This window comes from Meriones unguiculatus, chromosome 19, assembly GCF_030254825.1.
Source record: "Meriones unguiculatus strain TT.TT164.6M chromosome 19, Bangor_MerUng_6.1, whole genome shotgun sequence".
NCBI classification, from domain to species: domain Eukaryota; kingdom Metazoa; phylum Chordata; class Mammalia; order Rodentia; family Muridae; genus Meriones; species Meriones unguiculatus.
Genome location: NC_083366.1, coordinates 35548201 through 35564618, shown reverse-complemented (window position 1 = coordinate 35564618; position 16418 = coordinate 35548201). Strand labels below are relative to the sequence as shown.

Sequence of the window (16418 nt, the reverse complement as noted above, 5' to 3'; positions counted from 1 at the left end):
GAACACGTTCAAGTACCCTTTCTTACAGTTTCTCATTAAAGTGTGTGTCTTTCAAGTTGATTTAAGATACATGGTCTGAGATCCTGGGCCGACTATGCCAGTGACACCTCTAGCCACACTGCCATAATAGACACTGAGAACCAGTTAAGGACTTCTTGAACACAGGAGCTTCCAGTGCCCGAGAGGTCCATGCATGGCCTAGACAAGATCCTATTCACTGTGCACTGTCTGCCTCTGATCACTCCCTTCCCTTTGCTCCCTTCAGGCCTTTACTGTTCTCAGATTCTGATTTTTTTTCCCCTTTCGGTGCTCATACTTCTCTTGCTCACCATGTAGAACATGGCCAAAAACACTAGATATTCTCTTGAAAAAATAATTTTTGGTTGTAAAATAGTTTGTATTTCCTTTTCCCTTTGAAATAAATGTCCTAATCAGAGATGCCAAAATGACTCCAAGAAATTTAGCGTGAAATCTAGAATAAGAATGAGTTTAGGATGAATGTATCATATAGAAAAAGAAGACGGATGGCTTGAGCTGGGAGAGGATCGCTGTGCTCAGACCAGAAAGAAGGAAAGTAACTGACTGCTTCCATTAGCGGTCATTCCTCACAAACATCTTTAGTTCCTTGTACAAGTGTGGATAAAGCGATGCTGCTTCACAAAAACTACGTGGCCAAACACTGCTGAGGTGGCACAAATACTTGGAAAGGGGGCCCCTCTACTAATGCCCTGACAGACCCAGGAAAGCACTGAGTACAGCATTGACAGGTTTCCTTTCTCTTAAGCTATGGCAACAAAATTACTTGTCAATGTGACATCTGCCATCACATTCCTTTGGCAGAGTTTAATTGTGTATCAGACACTGTAACATGTGACCCATCAGATGAGAATCTGGGTGCCTGGGCCTCTGTGACACCAGCCCAAGACTGCAGCTGATGGCATCTGGGTGTTAATGGTGAATTCATTCATTCATTCATTCATTCACTTCTCCCATTCAGACCTAACTCATCGCTGTGAATACTTATTAGGCTGCTGTGCAAGAGAGCATTGAAACAACAGCCTGAGAAGGTGCCTGGCCTTTAACAGCCAAATTTGCCATACAATGTAATCTTCACAATGGCGTCATTTGCTTCTGAAATAATGACAGTCACAATTGGATGTAAACCACCAAATTTACTACAGAAATAGGAATCCTTTTAATTATGTGTGCCAATGAGCACCATTCATTTGAATGGTTTTTGTTTAATTGCTCTTAGATATGAACTTTATTCCTCAATTGTGGTTGACGCTCTTAAGGAAAACACCAGGCAGACATGAACAGCAACAACCAAGTAAGTCCCCTGGTAGAGAAACAGGAACTCTTTCAAGCCACAAATTATCATTATAATGCCAGTATGGGCCTCAGCCTGGTTAACGCATTCATCAGAGATGAATCATTACAGGTGGAGAGTCAGGGCAATGACACAGAAGATCATTGCAAACGATGCCTGAGCTATTTGCTGTGGGATTGATGGGGCAATAACTTCACTCAAAAATTTCTAATGTTGCAAGCTAGACAGGAAGTAGGCTGCGCTTTGTGATTTGAAGCGGGAGCCGATGAATCAAGCGTCCTCTGTGCTAAGGATTCATTGAGGCATTTTGCTTCGTACTTGGGTGACTTCAATAGCATCCTAGCAACTGATCTGGTCTGTAGCCCTTCACCACATGAGAATATTTGGCCCTCACTGCCACATTCACACCTGACATGGCTCCACATCAGCCCTCCTCCCCACCCCCTAACAAAACCTGTTCACCAACAGGATGGTGGCACACACAATACCAGTACTCAGGAGGCTAAGGCAGGAGGAGCAAGTTTGAGGTCAGGCTGGGCTAAAAATCAAGTACAAGACCAGCCTTTACAAACTGAGATACTGTCTCAGAAATGCCCCCGTACCACCACCACCCAAATTACCATAAGTCATAAGTCTTTGCCTTGATAGACTCTAACCCTTCCAGGCTGACATGTCTCAACCTTCTCTTGCCTCCAGACTGATCAGCTCACCGCCCCAACGCCTCTTACCTTTCCACCAGCTTCTAATAGGTTTTGCCTAATCTTAAATTTCACTTAGCCCCTCCATCTTCTGTAGTCTTCCTGAACCAGCCTCACCTTCCTCTAAAATAATTAATTCATTTCCAATGTTCTCCAATATATTCTCCAATATATACGACATCGATACGGACTTTTTTTTTTTATCACAAAGCCCCTGCTTGTTCAGTAGCACTCATTTCTTCCTTTTCCGATTGAATGTGTGGAAATGCTAGAAGAACCAGAGGCAGAGTGGCCATAATAATGCAACAGATAATTTTTAGATAATCTAGTGTGTAATCATCTATACCACTGAACAAATTTGCGCAAATTAAAACCAGGGTATTTTGCTACCTTGGAGCCTATTGCAACGTTAGCGAGATGCACCAACAGGTGTTAGGCATGTGAACATGGTGATACTCATGCCTCTGAAAGGAAGATAATAACAAAAAGATGTGTAACTTCACCAAAGACTTCCTGACTTTACATCCATCTCTCCCCTCACAGCCAAACTCTCTTTATTAAACATCTCCTTCCACGGGGTCATTTCAGATTCCTCTGGCTCTGACACTACTGTTGTCTTCTCCATACATGATGCTCAGACCCAGGCAAAAGGAGAAGAGAGGTGAGGAAGACAAGGTGACAAGCGTTTTAGTTGCGGCTCAGTGTTGGGGAGTGAGGCTGTTCCTAGGGGAGAGGCTGGTGAGCCGACTGCACTTGCCTTTCTGTTTCTTCTTTCACCCAGAAAGTGCATCTCATTACCACAGAGTCAGCACATACTCACGTCAATCATCTCGGGGCCAGATGCCTCTCTTTTCATCATGCTGTGTTCTATAGCTGTCATGTGCCATGCCTTACTCTGAGGCATTCTCTCGGGCTACGTACTCCCACAAGCTCCTAAATGCACTGACATCCTGCCTAATATAGAATCCGTAGCCCTCCACTTAAATGCATCCGGCTTCTGCAGCCAGTCACCTGGAGTAGGAAGGCAAAGGCCTAAGAGTGGGAAGGTCTACTGCCAAGTTTTCACTGTGCGCGTGCAAGCCATCTACATCCAGTATAGACTAAGACAGGAGGCCAATCCCACGTCTCTCTTACAGTGCCTGTGGGGGTCACGGGAACTGGCTTTTAGGCTTTTAAGACGGCTCATCAATAAAGTGCTTATGCACTATCATCCATTGATGTGGACTCCTCCTGACCTTGCTTGCTGAGGGGACATGTTCATTGTTGCTACTGCAAGACGGACATTGCATGCTTGTTAGTATGCCCACAAGCCTGACAGCCCTATAAGGGGTGGCAGGCCACTCCCACAACAATTGCTTGACTTCATCAGCATCCGCTGACAAATGCCACTGATACGTCATGGTTGCACAGCCTCTCCACTTCTGCCACCCCACAGGATTGCTGTGGTGGAAACAATGACAGATAGAGAAGGGGATTCTCCAATACTATCTGCCCAAGTGCTAAAATCTGATGGTTCTCCTATTGTCCCACTTGCATCTGGAATCCTGAAGCCCAGAACCCCAAAGCCATTTACTGAAGAAAAAAAAAATAATTTGCTGAGAAACTGTGTTCAAAGCCCAGTGTGAGTGCTATGGTAGAAGACACTATCATTTGTGAACTAGTACACAGAGAGCTTATCATCCAGAGAAAATTTGCAGACCTGAAACTTGCAGGCATTGTCTAAGAGCTGGAGTCCTTCAACCTCTAGTTTTCAGTGAGACTCAGAAGGCAAAGGGAAAAGCAAGCATTTGGGGATGCCAGTTCCAGCTCTGTCATCTACAAATGCCTCTCCCAGATTACTCCACAGAGTTCCTCTTTACCTCTCTGTCTGATGTGTGAAGGAGAGGCATAACTAATTCCCAGTTCAGTTCATTAAGGTCTCATAAGAAGATAGGATGCACTAGAGTGTCATGTGATAGTGAAGTCATGGACCAGGTCACGATGGCTCAAAATGAGGGCACAGGTATTGGTAGCAACTTGGTAGTTCAAGGCTTAGATGAGCAGGGGAAATAACGTCACACTCATTCTTTGTGGCACCTCTTGAGGTTCCACATTTAGAAACAGCCCATAGTTGGAGGTTTTGCAAAGTAAAACTGCCCCTAGCAATGTAAACTAAGGTCATATTTCATATTTCCATTTTCATATTCTGTAGACACCCTGGACATGGTTCTCTTCTGACACATATCTGATAACGCCTACCATCATCCCACACCACCCCCCTTCACTGATGACAGAAACCACTGAGATGACGGCCCAGAGACAGAGGCCTGAGCCCCTAACCCTTAAGGCTTACCCCACCTGAGCATACAAAGAGACTGAAGCCCCTAACAACAAAGTCTCAGTTTAACAAATTTGATTTAAACTGTACATCTTGTTTCTCCAGTTTCAGTTGTCAATAGTCACATCGCCTCTGTTTGAAGAGTTCTATCGTTTATTTCCTAACCTTTGAGAAACTGAAGTATCTTGACAAATGTGGCTGGTTGGTGGCCTGGCTGGGAGTGGCATCCTGCCTTTCTGCCTCCAGGGTCTGGTGTCTCCAGCACATACATGGCAGGATTAGTCCTACAAAGCACAGAGGTCAAGAAGGGAGCCTTGACCTTAGCAGTGAGCCGGATGGCAGGACTGAGGCAGAGAAGAGGATGGAGGACATAGGGCAGACTGGAAGTGGCTTCCCTAGAATTCAGGGCCTTTAGTGCCCCAGTGTGGGAAGATGTACTGTCCCCAGGTCCACAAAGGCTGTAAGTACTAGGAAATCTATTGTTCTTGTTCCTGAGAGAAAGCCCTGGCAGAAACTGAATGGTCACATCTTTATCAATACCTGATTTTATTTTTAAATAAGATGATTTTCCCTTCCCTTTGGTGAAGCCCATGCATGTAAAGCTTTCTTTTCTTTAAATGCTCATGCCTTAATATTTGTTCCATGCTGTTCAGCCCTGGCCTGTTTGTAGAGACTGAATGAGCTTCTGATAACATCCTTCAGGACAATGTTACAATATGAACTTCAACTGTGCAAGAAGGCCCCGAAGTCAGCTGACTCCTCACCTTCAGGCCTATCTTTTGCAGATTATTGGGACCATTCCACTGATGCCTAATCCAGGGCCATCAAGTCAAGCAGCGAGTGGCACTCAGGGCCTTCAAGTACAGCCTATCACGCCCCAGCTCCTGACCAATGCCCAGGGCCAGATCATCGCCACCGTCATCGGAAACCAGATCCTGCCTGTGATCAACACCCAGGGTATCACCCTGTCCCCCATCAAGCCAGGCCAGCAGGTAAGGGTCCCACAGCACGGCGGTGCCCTACACATTTCTCCCATCCACCTTTCTCTTCGGTGCCTTCAATATAAAGTAACTTTTGCAAAACAAAAATTTATTACTATTTTCACTGAACCTAATGCATCAATACTTTTAAAATGACACAGGTTTCTTTCCCATTCTTAGCAATATAAGCAATAACATGAATAGCTCCCCTAATCTAAACCAGGAACATATTAAATTATAACAGACACTGTGACCAAAAGTCAGTAACAAGGGTCCTTCTCAAATCTATACCAAATATACTTAATTTTCTGTTTTTTAATAGAGCTAAAAAGAAACTAAGACTACTTATGCCTTAACTATACATGTAGTTAAAAATATGTATTAAAGACAAAGCAATCCCAAAATAGGCAGCTCGTTCATTAATTCACTAAACCTCTGATGGCAGTTTACTTTGTCATTCAAATACCAAATGAGCTTTTCCCTGGGTGTTTGTGCTGAAAGTTGAGCATGAATAACTAAGAAAGAATGATGTGGTCCTTGACGTTCATGGCGATTTTAATTGTTGAAGGTTAGTCCCTTCAACAGGCATTTTTGATAGTCCATAGCAAGACTTAACTAAACCCTAGCTGAGAAGTAGAGCTATGCTTTCTAATCTGGGCGTTTGTGGAACATCCACTGATAGGAGCAGAGCCTTTCTCCAATAAAACGGAGAAGGCCCTGAGACAGAGCAGGTAAGAGTGGGGTAAGAGAAAGCTGACCAGGAAAATGACTTAGCAAACACTTCAGGAAGTAAAAGCAGTGAATATAAAAAACAAAGCAAAAAAAAAAAAAAAAGGTGAGGGGGAGAAGAAGACATGTTGACCAGGGAAAAATAAAACAAGCTGAGGACAGTGGTGGGGTGTAAAATCAAACCAGAGAGGGTAGCTTTTGTCTCTGTGTGGTCTTGAGGATATCATATACAAACTTCCTACGTAAATCTTCTCACTTGCAAAAAGAATAAAATGGGATGGGGACACCAGTATCGACCTCAGAGAAGGTGTGTAAGGGTTACAGTGGTCAGAGCTGTGTCTGCTATACAGCAAGCTAGTATTCAGTCATGATAGCGGTAAGGTGAGGTGGTGCTACCTCAGCTGCTGATGGGAGTGACGATGCCACCCTGGGAACCGCAGAAGGTGGGTGTTACACAAGAAGAAAGTATATGCTCAGGTTTTTGTTTTTTTCCCCCCTCTAAGAAAATCACACAAAAATGATAGTGGCACAAAAGTTGAACTGAAATGATGAAATTTCCATTGTAAACAAACTGTTTAGGAGAAAATAGTGAAAGTCAAGCAAGGGTTATTGAGCACACCTGCCGGACAGCAGCTGACAATAGGTGTCTAGAGGCGTTTACTGTAGCTGAAAAATAAAGGAGACAACTAAAGATAGCCTAAAGAGTTGGAAAGGGAGTAAGATCCAGGAATTGCCTGGAAAATACCAGCTCTTAAAAAGAATAGGGGAGTAAGAGGGAAAAAAGAGATGATGGATAAGTAGGGAAGACCCTGAAATGAGGTTGCCTAGCACAAGAGTGATGATGAGATAGAAGCATCTGGACAGGCTTCAAATGTTGCAGAGAAGAAATCAAGTAGGGCACTTTTAAAGTGAGGGTCAGTTCTGTTTTAAGCACTTTGAAAGGAGTCTCCTGTTCACTGGATGAGTCAGTAAGCCAAAGCTAGGTAGAGTTAAGACCCAGTTTGGGGTGTACACTGATAAAAGAAAGATGGTGGAAAGGAATGTGAAGGCTAGCAGCCAATGTGTAGCTGCAGACAAGGCTTTATATGTTGTTGGGAGACTCTAGGATACCAAGCAGTTGGTTTAAAAAAAAATGCAAAGGGATGGGAACAATAAAGCAGAGTATCATCTTTTGCAACAGTAACACAGAAAAGTTCCTCCAGAGACTTCAGCCTCACGGTGCCTTCCCACCTCAGCAGCACTCAGAGGCTATGCATATGAACCCACGCGTTTGCTCAATTAATAATAAAAACACACCAACCATGTGTCAGGCAGTGTACCAGGAAGCCAGCTGTGGTGACAAACAGCCACCATTCACTCTTTCTTCATGGAGCTTTCAACATAGCGAAGAAGATCTGCACTTGTCAAAGACTCATTCAGATATGTAACTTCACTCCATGGCGAATGTCATGAGGAAAAGGGGAGAGGAATAGGACACGACTGAGCAAGAAGTGGCTGTCACCTGGAAGCACACATTGTGTAAACTAGGACCTGTGTCTCTTCCCTAGAAACTTAATCTTGGCCAGTGGAGCCACTGTTTCTAGCTGGACCCCAGACCAGGAAGAGGTTCCTGACAGAGCCACCTTTGACTTAAAGAATTTCCCTTTAGGTCTCCTTTTGTTATTTACAAAGGGTCCATTTGATTGTTTGAGGCTATGCCTTCGGAGGAGGCAAGCTTCTCTCTCTTTCCCTGGTCTCACTGTGTAGCCCAGGCCAGACTGAAACTTGCTGTGAGCCACCTTGAACTCATGGAGATGCAGCATCCACTGCTGGGATCAAGATGTGCACCCCCACACGCAGTCTCTTTGGTTTCTTAAATCCTAGTTCTGCGTGTTTGGGCCCATTCATAATCATCTCTAGAGAGAAAAATGAGGCCCACCTCTCTTCACACACTGATTTAAAAAAAAAAAAAAAAGAAATTATTTCTGTCTCAAAGCCAAGTCAGAAAATGTCAGAAAATGTGAAATGGTTAAAAATCATTGGCACTTGATGTAAAGTTGCCCTCACACTCATCTTGGATTTAAAAGGTGGGTATTAGATAGGTGGAGGTAAAGTGCCTAATGAAGGAATGAAGCCGCCTTTCAACTCTGCGCACCCTAGCTATCAGAAATACTTCCACAGTCTCTCCCAAGCGCCCAGAAACACGACCCGAGCTTTCCCACACTAGCCTTGCCTCCACCAGAATGAAACCTCACTGCTACTGAGGGGAACAGTGGCACTTCGCTGCTATGACCTGGCAAACTCAGTCACAACTAGCATCCCAAATAGGGGGATCCCCGCTGCAGGTGTATGTGCATACATCTGATAGCTGTGTGTCCACACTGAGAATTCGAGGGCACAGCTGAAAAGGATGTGGGAAGGTCATCCTCCCCCAAGTCATAGCAGGCTCCAAGAAGAGCTGAGGGAAAACCAAGGTGAACTTGTTTCCAAATGTCAGGGGAAGAGTAGAGATAGTCAGAGGAGTTTGTCTTGGCGTTAGCTGCAGTTGAAACACTTTGGGGCATGGAGTTAAGGAATAGCATCAGGCAAATCATTGATAGACATGCAAGTTTGGGTCCTGAATGCAATAACTATGATAGTAAGCATCAAAACACTCCCCCAACCAAAACTAAAAAGCTTTAACACCACATGCATAACAACAGTGGTCTTGGATTTTCCTTTAAATGTTACCCTTTGCATTGAAGAAATATAATGTGGGCAAGCACTGAAAGGAAAGGAGTTCTATCATTCAGAAAGAAGCATCTCAATTTATCCTTTAGAGTGATTTATGACGAGTGCTGGGTCTCACAGGAGCATGGTTCTTGACAGTAAAATATGCCATAAATTTTAGGAGGAGAGCCCCTAACCCCTATGCGGAAGAAAATCCAGGTTAAGAAGGTGCAAAGCTCTCAGGTTGGATGACCTGTAGGTGGGTCGTTTTGATTTTTTTAATAGTACTATCCACACCTTGAGCTTCCCATTGGTCTAACACTGACTAAAAGGGCCTGAATAAAATCTAAGAATGGAGTCTGTAACACTCTTCATGATGAGTTACCCTAGTGATGAAAGACTGAGAAGAGCCTACCAAGTTATTGTCTGAAACACAAACAGTATTTTTTTAGAGTATACCAGGATACAATAGTCCTAGATAAAGCTCCATAGAATCTACCAGATCAAAGAAGCTTGAAGAGCAGGGCAAGAACATAAAATAACAAGACAGGAAAGAGAGCCAGATAAAAATCTTTACATACAAAAATAAAGTATTTAGCAGAATTTAAAGGTAGCCTTTCGTTCCCTGCCCTGGATTTTATGGCTGCTACGGCCATCGAAGACTCATTTGGGTCAGAGAATAGCTCTCAACTATAGGTTTGTGCTGTAACTGAATTCATGATTCCTTCATAAGCTGTCACTTCTTTCTTCTCCCCCTCCCTCTTTCTCCCTCTCCCTCTCACCCTCTCTCTCCTTTCTTTCCCCTTCTCTCTCTCTCTCTCTCTCTCTCTCTCTCTCTCTCTCTCTCTCTCACTGTATTTATTTGTTTTCCTTACTTTGACTAAATCCTAGCAAATGTTTCAACTTATAAAGTCAAAGGCCAAAATTTTAAAAAGTATTATGCTACTAAGAGATTTCCATACAAGTAACCTTCAAAGTGACGCTTCTAGAGTTTTCCTCTGAACATTCAGTGCTACCAGGAAGACAATAGGAAGCAGCGTAGACAACTTGGCTCTCTGAAAATGCCAGGCAATTATCCAACTTTTTTTTTTCAAATAAATACAAAAATACTCTTGCTTATCAGTTTTTACCTTTTTATTTTTAATTATTGTCTTTTTATGAACTCACACAATCACTCATGTCTTCTGTTTGGATGAACACAATACTTGCCACAGCAATGTGTGTCAATATGGCTGGCTGTGAAATATCCAGCCCAAAAGTCATTGGAATGACACTCTTGACCAATGAGACTAATTCTTCCATTTTTGTCCTCCCTGTAGTATTTCGGGACAGCCAACTTTAAGCCTTGCTTCTTTTCTGTTTATTCTTCTTGGAAGCAGTGCAAGATTTTTCCCCCTCAACACCACCACCAAGATGAAGGGCAGAGTCCTTTTGAGTATTGTTGTCAAAAAGTCTGCCCATCTTCCAGCTGCTTATCACCAAAGAACAGCCTTCTCTGATGAAAAGGAATCTTTCCTTAGCCTGTACATTTTCTCTAGCATCTGATGGCTCAGCCTCAGATCTGATGGTCTTCCCGGAAAGGCCCTGTATGAAAATCTGCCGCTTGGTGGGTACTCCAAGGTAGATGGTAGATCAGAAAGTACTTATCAGTCTTATAGCTGGAGAGATGGCTCAGAGGTTAAGAGCACCGGCTGTTCTTCTAAAGGTCCTGAGTTCAATTCTCAGCAACCACATGGTGACTTGCTTATCAGTCTTACAGTGTTCCCTGCACAGCATGCATCCTGGAATACCTTTCCCAAGTTCCCTGACCAACAGCATCCTGTGGTGTCTGAGCCACCAGCCCTTCTCTGTGAAGCCTCTCTCTGTTGTTCCCTCACCTCAGCTTTCTTTCCCCAAGCTCCATTCACTTTCATCAAACTTTATTGTCATCATGAGTCTACACCTAAAAGCTCAACTCAGCCTCATCCAGATCCAGCCCCAGCCCCAGAACCAGTCAGTGTGTTCCAATTCAGTGCTGCTGGATTCTCCTATTTCACCGTCTAAGGTACAAGCACCCCAGAACCATCCTTCAAGACACCCAGCCCAGGCACTCTGTGGCTCTCCAGTGTCTTCTGCCATTTGCCAGGCTGTCCCAAATTAGCATCTCTCAGAGAGCCCATGAAAACTTCAGCCCAGTGCTGCCTTAGCTACTGGTGTCTTCTGAATATCAGCTCCTTCTGCAGCCCCATGACACACACACCCCATTATCCCAGCTACACAGAAGCCCTCCTTTTCTACTCTGCATTTAAAATCCAACTCCCATTCTCCTGTGTCCCTGCTGAGCTTGGGCTGCCTCCCAAGTTACCTGTCATGCTCTGGTCTCCTGCCTCCACTTGGGACTCACCAGTAAACCCTCTTGTTCTAACTGTTCACTCCCAAAACATCCTCACAGTGCCTGGCACAAGAAATGGTGCTTTCTTTCCCACCTCTCTCACACGCCTCAGAGATTCCACCCTGACTCTGCCACCTTTCTACGCATGTATGGGCCAGACATCCTCCACTGGGCTTCACAGGTCTGGAGAGATTTTTCTTCCCACAAGAACTTCTCTATATAAATTATGCTGTTTCTATGCATTCCTTTTCCCAACTTAATGAGCACACTTGGCATTGCTTTCATTTTTCTAAGACATTTGCCATCCATACTTGTTTTTATATCATCACAGAATTAACGAGAGGGGTTTTATTTCAGAATCTAAAACACTACTAAAGATTGCACAGGCAAGATACAAGGAACCAGACAAGTGGGGGGAGGGAGATCACAAAAACGTCTCCCAGATGCTGCCATTTCAGTGTCTCTTTGTTGAATATATGAAATACCTTGGCAATGCCAACCAGTGCAAACAATCCCATTAAGCCAGCCTGTGAGAGCCAGCATGGGATGTCTGCCTAAGAACTATTTCCCTGTTTGCCATCTCATGTATGAGATAGATTTTGAGCCTCCATTGGCTAACAAGGCCTGTCTCTGCCTTTCCTCATATGCTCACTGCCCATGCTCTCAGCCTGCCCCTGGCTCCCAGCACCAAAAGGGCAAGGAAGTGACTATGTGAACTCAGAAACAGGTAAACTATGCCTCCTCAAAGAAGCTTCATGCAAGTGCAGTGAGCAACCAGAATTTTATTGTATAATAGGACAACACAGAGTAAAGTAACTGAAGGGCCCAATCAGCCGCATTGCAGCAGTTGTGCTGAAGACAGGCTTCATAAGATACTGTGGGCCTCAGTTTCTGTTTCCTGGTAATGTTCCCACAGTTGCTTAGATCCTGTTTCTATTCTCAGAACATGAAACTATAGTTCATGGAAATGAGATACAAAAACTCAATAACCTCCTGAAAATCAGAAACAATAATCTAGTAACCACCTTGAAAAGTCCCCAAGCACTTGACCCATCAAATTAAAGGTTAGTTAGAAAACTTTGCTTAGCTAGTAAAAATGCTATTGTTACCTGGGTACTTTTTGTTAGCATTCTTTGTTACCTGGGCACACCTTGTTGCTTGGACACTCCATGAACCTCGATCAGCCCCAACCAATCAGTTTATGACAAGCTTGCTTCTGCTAAATGAGAACCAGTCATGTGACTGAAAGCCCTGGTCCTCGCTCAAACCATAATAAAAACCCAGCTTTGCAGCTGCTGGGGACTCCCTCCCTAACCCACTGCGTTGGACAGTGGAGAGTCCGAGCTTAAGCATAAAATAAAAGCTCTTTGTTCTTACATACATGGTCAGTCTCCTGGTGGTCTTTGGGGTCTTCAAAATCTGGGCATAACGGTAACTTTGGAGTAATCTAGGCACCAGAATTAATCCTATCAAACAGAACAATCTGTACACAGTTCCATCTGTAATGTGTCCTTACATCATACCTGTTACCCAACAGTAATATCTTACCCTTAAAATGTGAAGTTTTAAAGATTTGGGGCCAGTAGAGAATAATAGCTAAACTAGAAAAAAAATATACTTTAAACTTTTTATTAGGACAGAAATATATGTGAGTGGGGTGTGTCCACGTGGGCAGGTCTACCGTAACGATTGGCAGTTCTGTTGGAACACCTCACTGTGTGTTGGAACACACTCCCATCCATGGCTCCTGTTTTCCTGATGTGCTGGCCCTGCCCTGGTGGAAGACCACTGCCTTGCAGTAGGCTCTCAGGGACTCATGGCAGGTACGTGCTAGTTGTTTCGGCCCAGGCAAGTGAGTCACTTTATCTTCAAGAATCTGCTGCCTCATCTACAAAACAGCATCAATATCCAACAAAGAAAGCTATCATTAGGTGAGTGCTTCCAGTTATTCACAGCCTCCCTTGTCCTTCCATAAACTATTCCGATTGCTGTGACAAAGCTATGTTTTAGTGTTTGGGTTTTTGTTTTTGTTTTGTTTCGTTTTTGCCAATTCTTAGGCAAAGCATGATTTTTGAAATTGTCACTATCTTAAAAAGCAACATAGTTATATCAAATTATGTAATATTTTCCTAATGCCGATTTTTAAAAATGTCTTAAACTCTTATACGAAACCACAGTGTTCTTCCACAAAATAACTCAAATCTCCGCTTTTTTAATTCTTCTTTGGTAAATATAGTTCTAAGCATAACGTTTTTAAAAAAAATAATATACCAAAATCATTAAACCTCAAGTATCCAAGACACAGTGCCATGTTCAGCTGAAAGCTCTTCTGTCTGCTGGGTAGAAGGTAGATCTCACTTAGGCTTCTATTGCTCTGACAGAACACCAGGACCAAAAGCAACTTGGGGAGGAAAGGGTTTATTTTGCCTTACAGTCATATCAATCATCCATGGAACTCAGGGCGGGAAAACAAGGCAGGGACCAAAGCAGAGGCCATGAAGGAATGCAGCTTACTGGCTGGCTCCTCATGGTTTGCTCATCCTGGTTTCCTACAGCACCCAAGGCCACCTTCAACCAGGGGTGGCACCTCTTTGGTCCTATTCATCATAAAATTTAAAAATGCACCAAGCCTTGTCCACAGAGCAATGCAGTGGGGGCATTTTCCCGAGGTTCCTTCTTCCCGACTGACTCTAGCTAGTGTCCAGCTGGCATAAAGTAGGTACACAGAGGTAGTGTGGTGTAGGCTTAGATTTTTCACTAAATCTACTTTATTTAGGGTTCCTAAATGCTTCTACCTCCCTTCTACCCACTGACCAGAAGTAGGGGGGAAGGAAAGTTATGAGGTAAAAGGGGTTGTAAGACCTTTTTAGAAGTAGTTCCTTGGAAAGACTCCACTCTTCGTTGTCTGGACACCAGCAGTCCAGTCTCAAAGGCCAACACCAAACAGCAACACAAATCAGCACCATTCAGAAGATCAGGACAAGTCGGTGAAAGCTTCAAGACTCAGTTGGGTTTCCCTGAGAAGTTCTCCGGAACGTTTCTCTCTGTGAAGTCAAGTGTCAAAGCACGAAGATCAGCACAGCAATGTCAATTCAAAAAGTGATGTCTCAGTGTCTGGGGGCTTCTATATACCTCCTCTCCTCAGAGTCCGCCCATGGATGTTCTCAGCTGGCCAAAGTCACGCCACTAGCATGAGAGAGCTCACAGCAACATATCACCTGCCATCTCACAAGCCAGCCTCCAGTAAAACATCACAGGCCCGCTCACAAGACAGCTTCTAGTAAAACATCACATGACTCAACTGAGTCCTCAAAGAAACCAGAAACTTGCACTTTACTGTGTTACCATCAATGTCCTCTTTGTCTGAGGAAGGAGATTTGGGGAGCTGAGTTACTTTACACATCACACAGCTCCCTCTGAGCTCACAGCTCTTCCAGAATTAGCATCCAAGTACCTGAACTGATAAATGGAATCAGGAAGAAATTTACTGTTACAATATACTTTTTTTTTCATATTAGAGCCTTTAGGAACTCTTATACTTTTGTTTAACTGTCTAGCAGAACTCAGGAAAGAAACCAAGACCTCAATGTCCTTAAAAAAATGTTTTCTTTCGAAGGAAAATACCTAAAATTCTTACAAATCTTAGATTTCTCTTTCTCTTTAACTGCATACATCTGGAGTTCTTTTAGAACAGTAGGTTGTTTTCCTTTTAGATTTCTTCTTCTGCATCAACTTACCTACAAACCCCAGCTTGCTTTTATGATTCGTTAAGTGACATTGCACCCTGGTCATGGTTTTCTTTACTATGTCAGCTCTACAGAAGAAATGTTTCAATTGATTACAGTCCTGTGCAATTCCTGGATGGCACTTTAACACAGCAGGAGCCAATGAACTATTGATGGAATGGGAAACCAGCAGACTTCCTTCTGACCAGTTTCTCAAACCTGTAAACATCTCTGCCCTGTACCAATCTTTGGAGAGACAATTCAATAGGTTAGAGGGGAAGATTGGCATGAAGTATGTATCACAATTTATGAAGTATATTAAAATGGATTTAATTTTCACCAAGCATTCCCACAGCATAAAATTTGCTGGATTTAATTGTTTATTATGTGCGCAGCAAATTGGCTAATTACCTTAGGCAGCTGCTTGATGTCTATCATTTTGTGGTCCTCTTGACAGTTATGACCATCTTTGGCTCATACTCAAACCTTCATTTAGAATAGCTAGGTAACAAGGGCAGGGCGCTCACTTAAATTGTAACTGCAGACAGTTCCATTAGGGGGGCAAGTGGGCATCTAGATTCGATGTTCAGAGGACATATGGGTTAGTCATGGACTTCTCATAACCACAAACAGGCTTATTGCTGCTCAGTGAGAGTGGATATTGTTGGCCACTGCAGAGTGGCCTTAAGTACATTTCTAAGCTCACTCCTTAATAAAACTACTGGAATGGTGAGAAAAGACATCAGGATGTTTAGGAAACCGATAAGATGAGGTGCTAGTGATTATTAAGGAGCAACTAAAATTCTTACGCTTTGATGATGTCCATGTAAAATGAACAGCAGCTTTGAAGATCAATTTTGGAAGTTTCTAGAAAGTTATAGTTCTACTCACAAATATTTTCATTAAAAAAGTAGACTCACAGACTTGAACACAGACGTTTATAAAAGGTTTATTTATTATATTCCCAAACTGGAAACACCCAAATATCTACCAACAAAAATAAAATAAAATAAACATTATAATATATGTATTGTGGAGGGGGAGACTCAGAATGGGAGTAAACTCCTACTTAGCTATCAAAGAGAATGAACTGCCAGAGTACAGAAGATGGATGACTCTGTAAACAGTGTGCCAAGCTGGACACAAGAAGGGTGTGTCACATATGATTCCATATCTAGGGTTATACCAAGTGAATCTATCATGAGAGAAAGCAGAGCAGTGATTGTCAATGCAGAGACCTGAGGGTGGAGATTGCTTTCGAGAGGAAACTTAATAAACATTTCCTGTCTTGATTTCACAGCTGTATCCATTTGACAGACTCCTTAGCTAAGTGTGGAGTAGGTGCCATTCCTTATGTGGAAATCATATCTCCAAAAATATTGAATGGAAAATGAACACACAGAGGAGAACAGAGGCAGACTGGAGTGGACGTGCCCAAGTCTGGAATTTAGACACCGAGACGACAGTCAGAGGCTAATTTGTTCTGTGGACAGCTCCCACCGATGTTCACAGCCTGCTCTGATTTGGCTCCCAGGCTGCAGCACTTTTATAAAAATCTTGTCATGCTTTTTAGTGTGAAC

The 16418-nt window shown here is 43.3% G+C and overlaps 1 protein-coding gene across 2 annotated transcripts in view; it reads left to right on the top strand.

The window, feature by feature from the left end:
- Positions 1 to 16418, top strand: part of Pou6f2 (POU class 6 homeobox 2) — a 380942-nt gene that overhangs the window by 345955 nt on the left and 18569 nt on the right. For both annotated transcript variants that reach the window (XM_021652839.2, XM_060372425.1), the window contains exon 6: positions 5131 to 5337. In XM_021652839.2, the coding sequence (XP_021508514.1) occupies positions 5131 to 5337 (207 nt within the window). The remainder of the gene's footprint in view (positions 1 to 5130; positions 5338 to 16418) is intronic.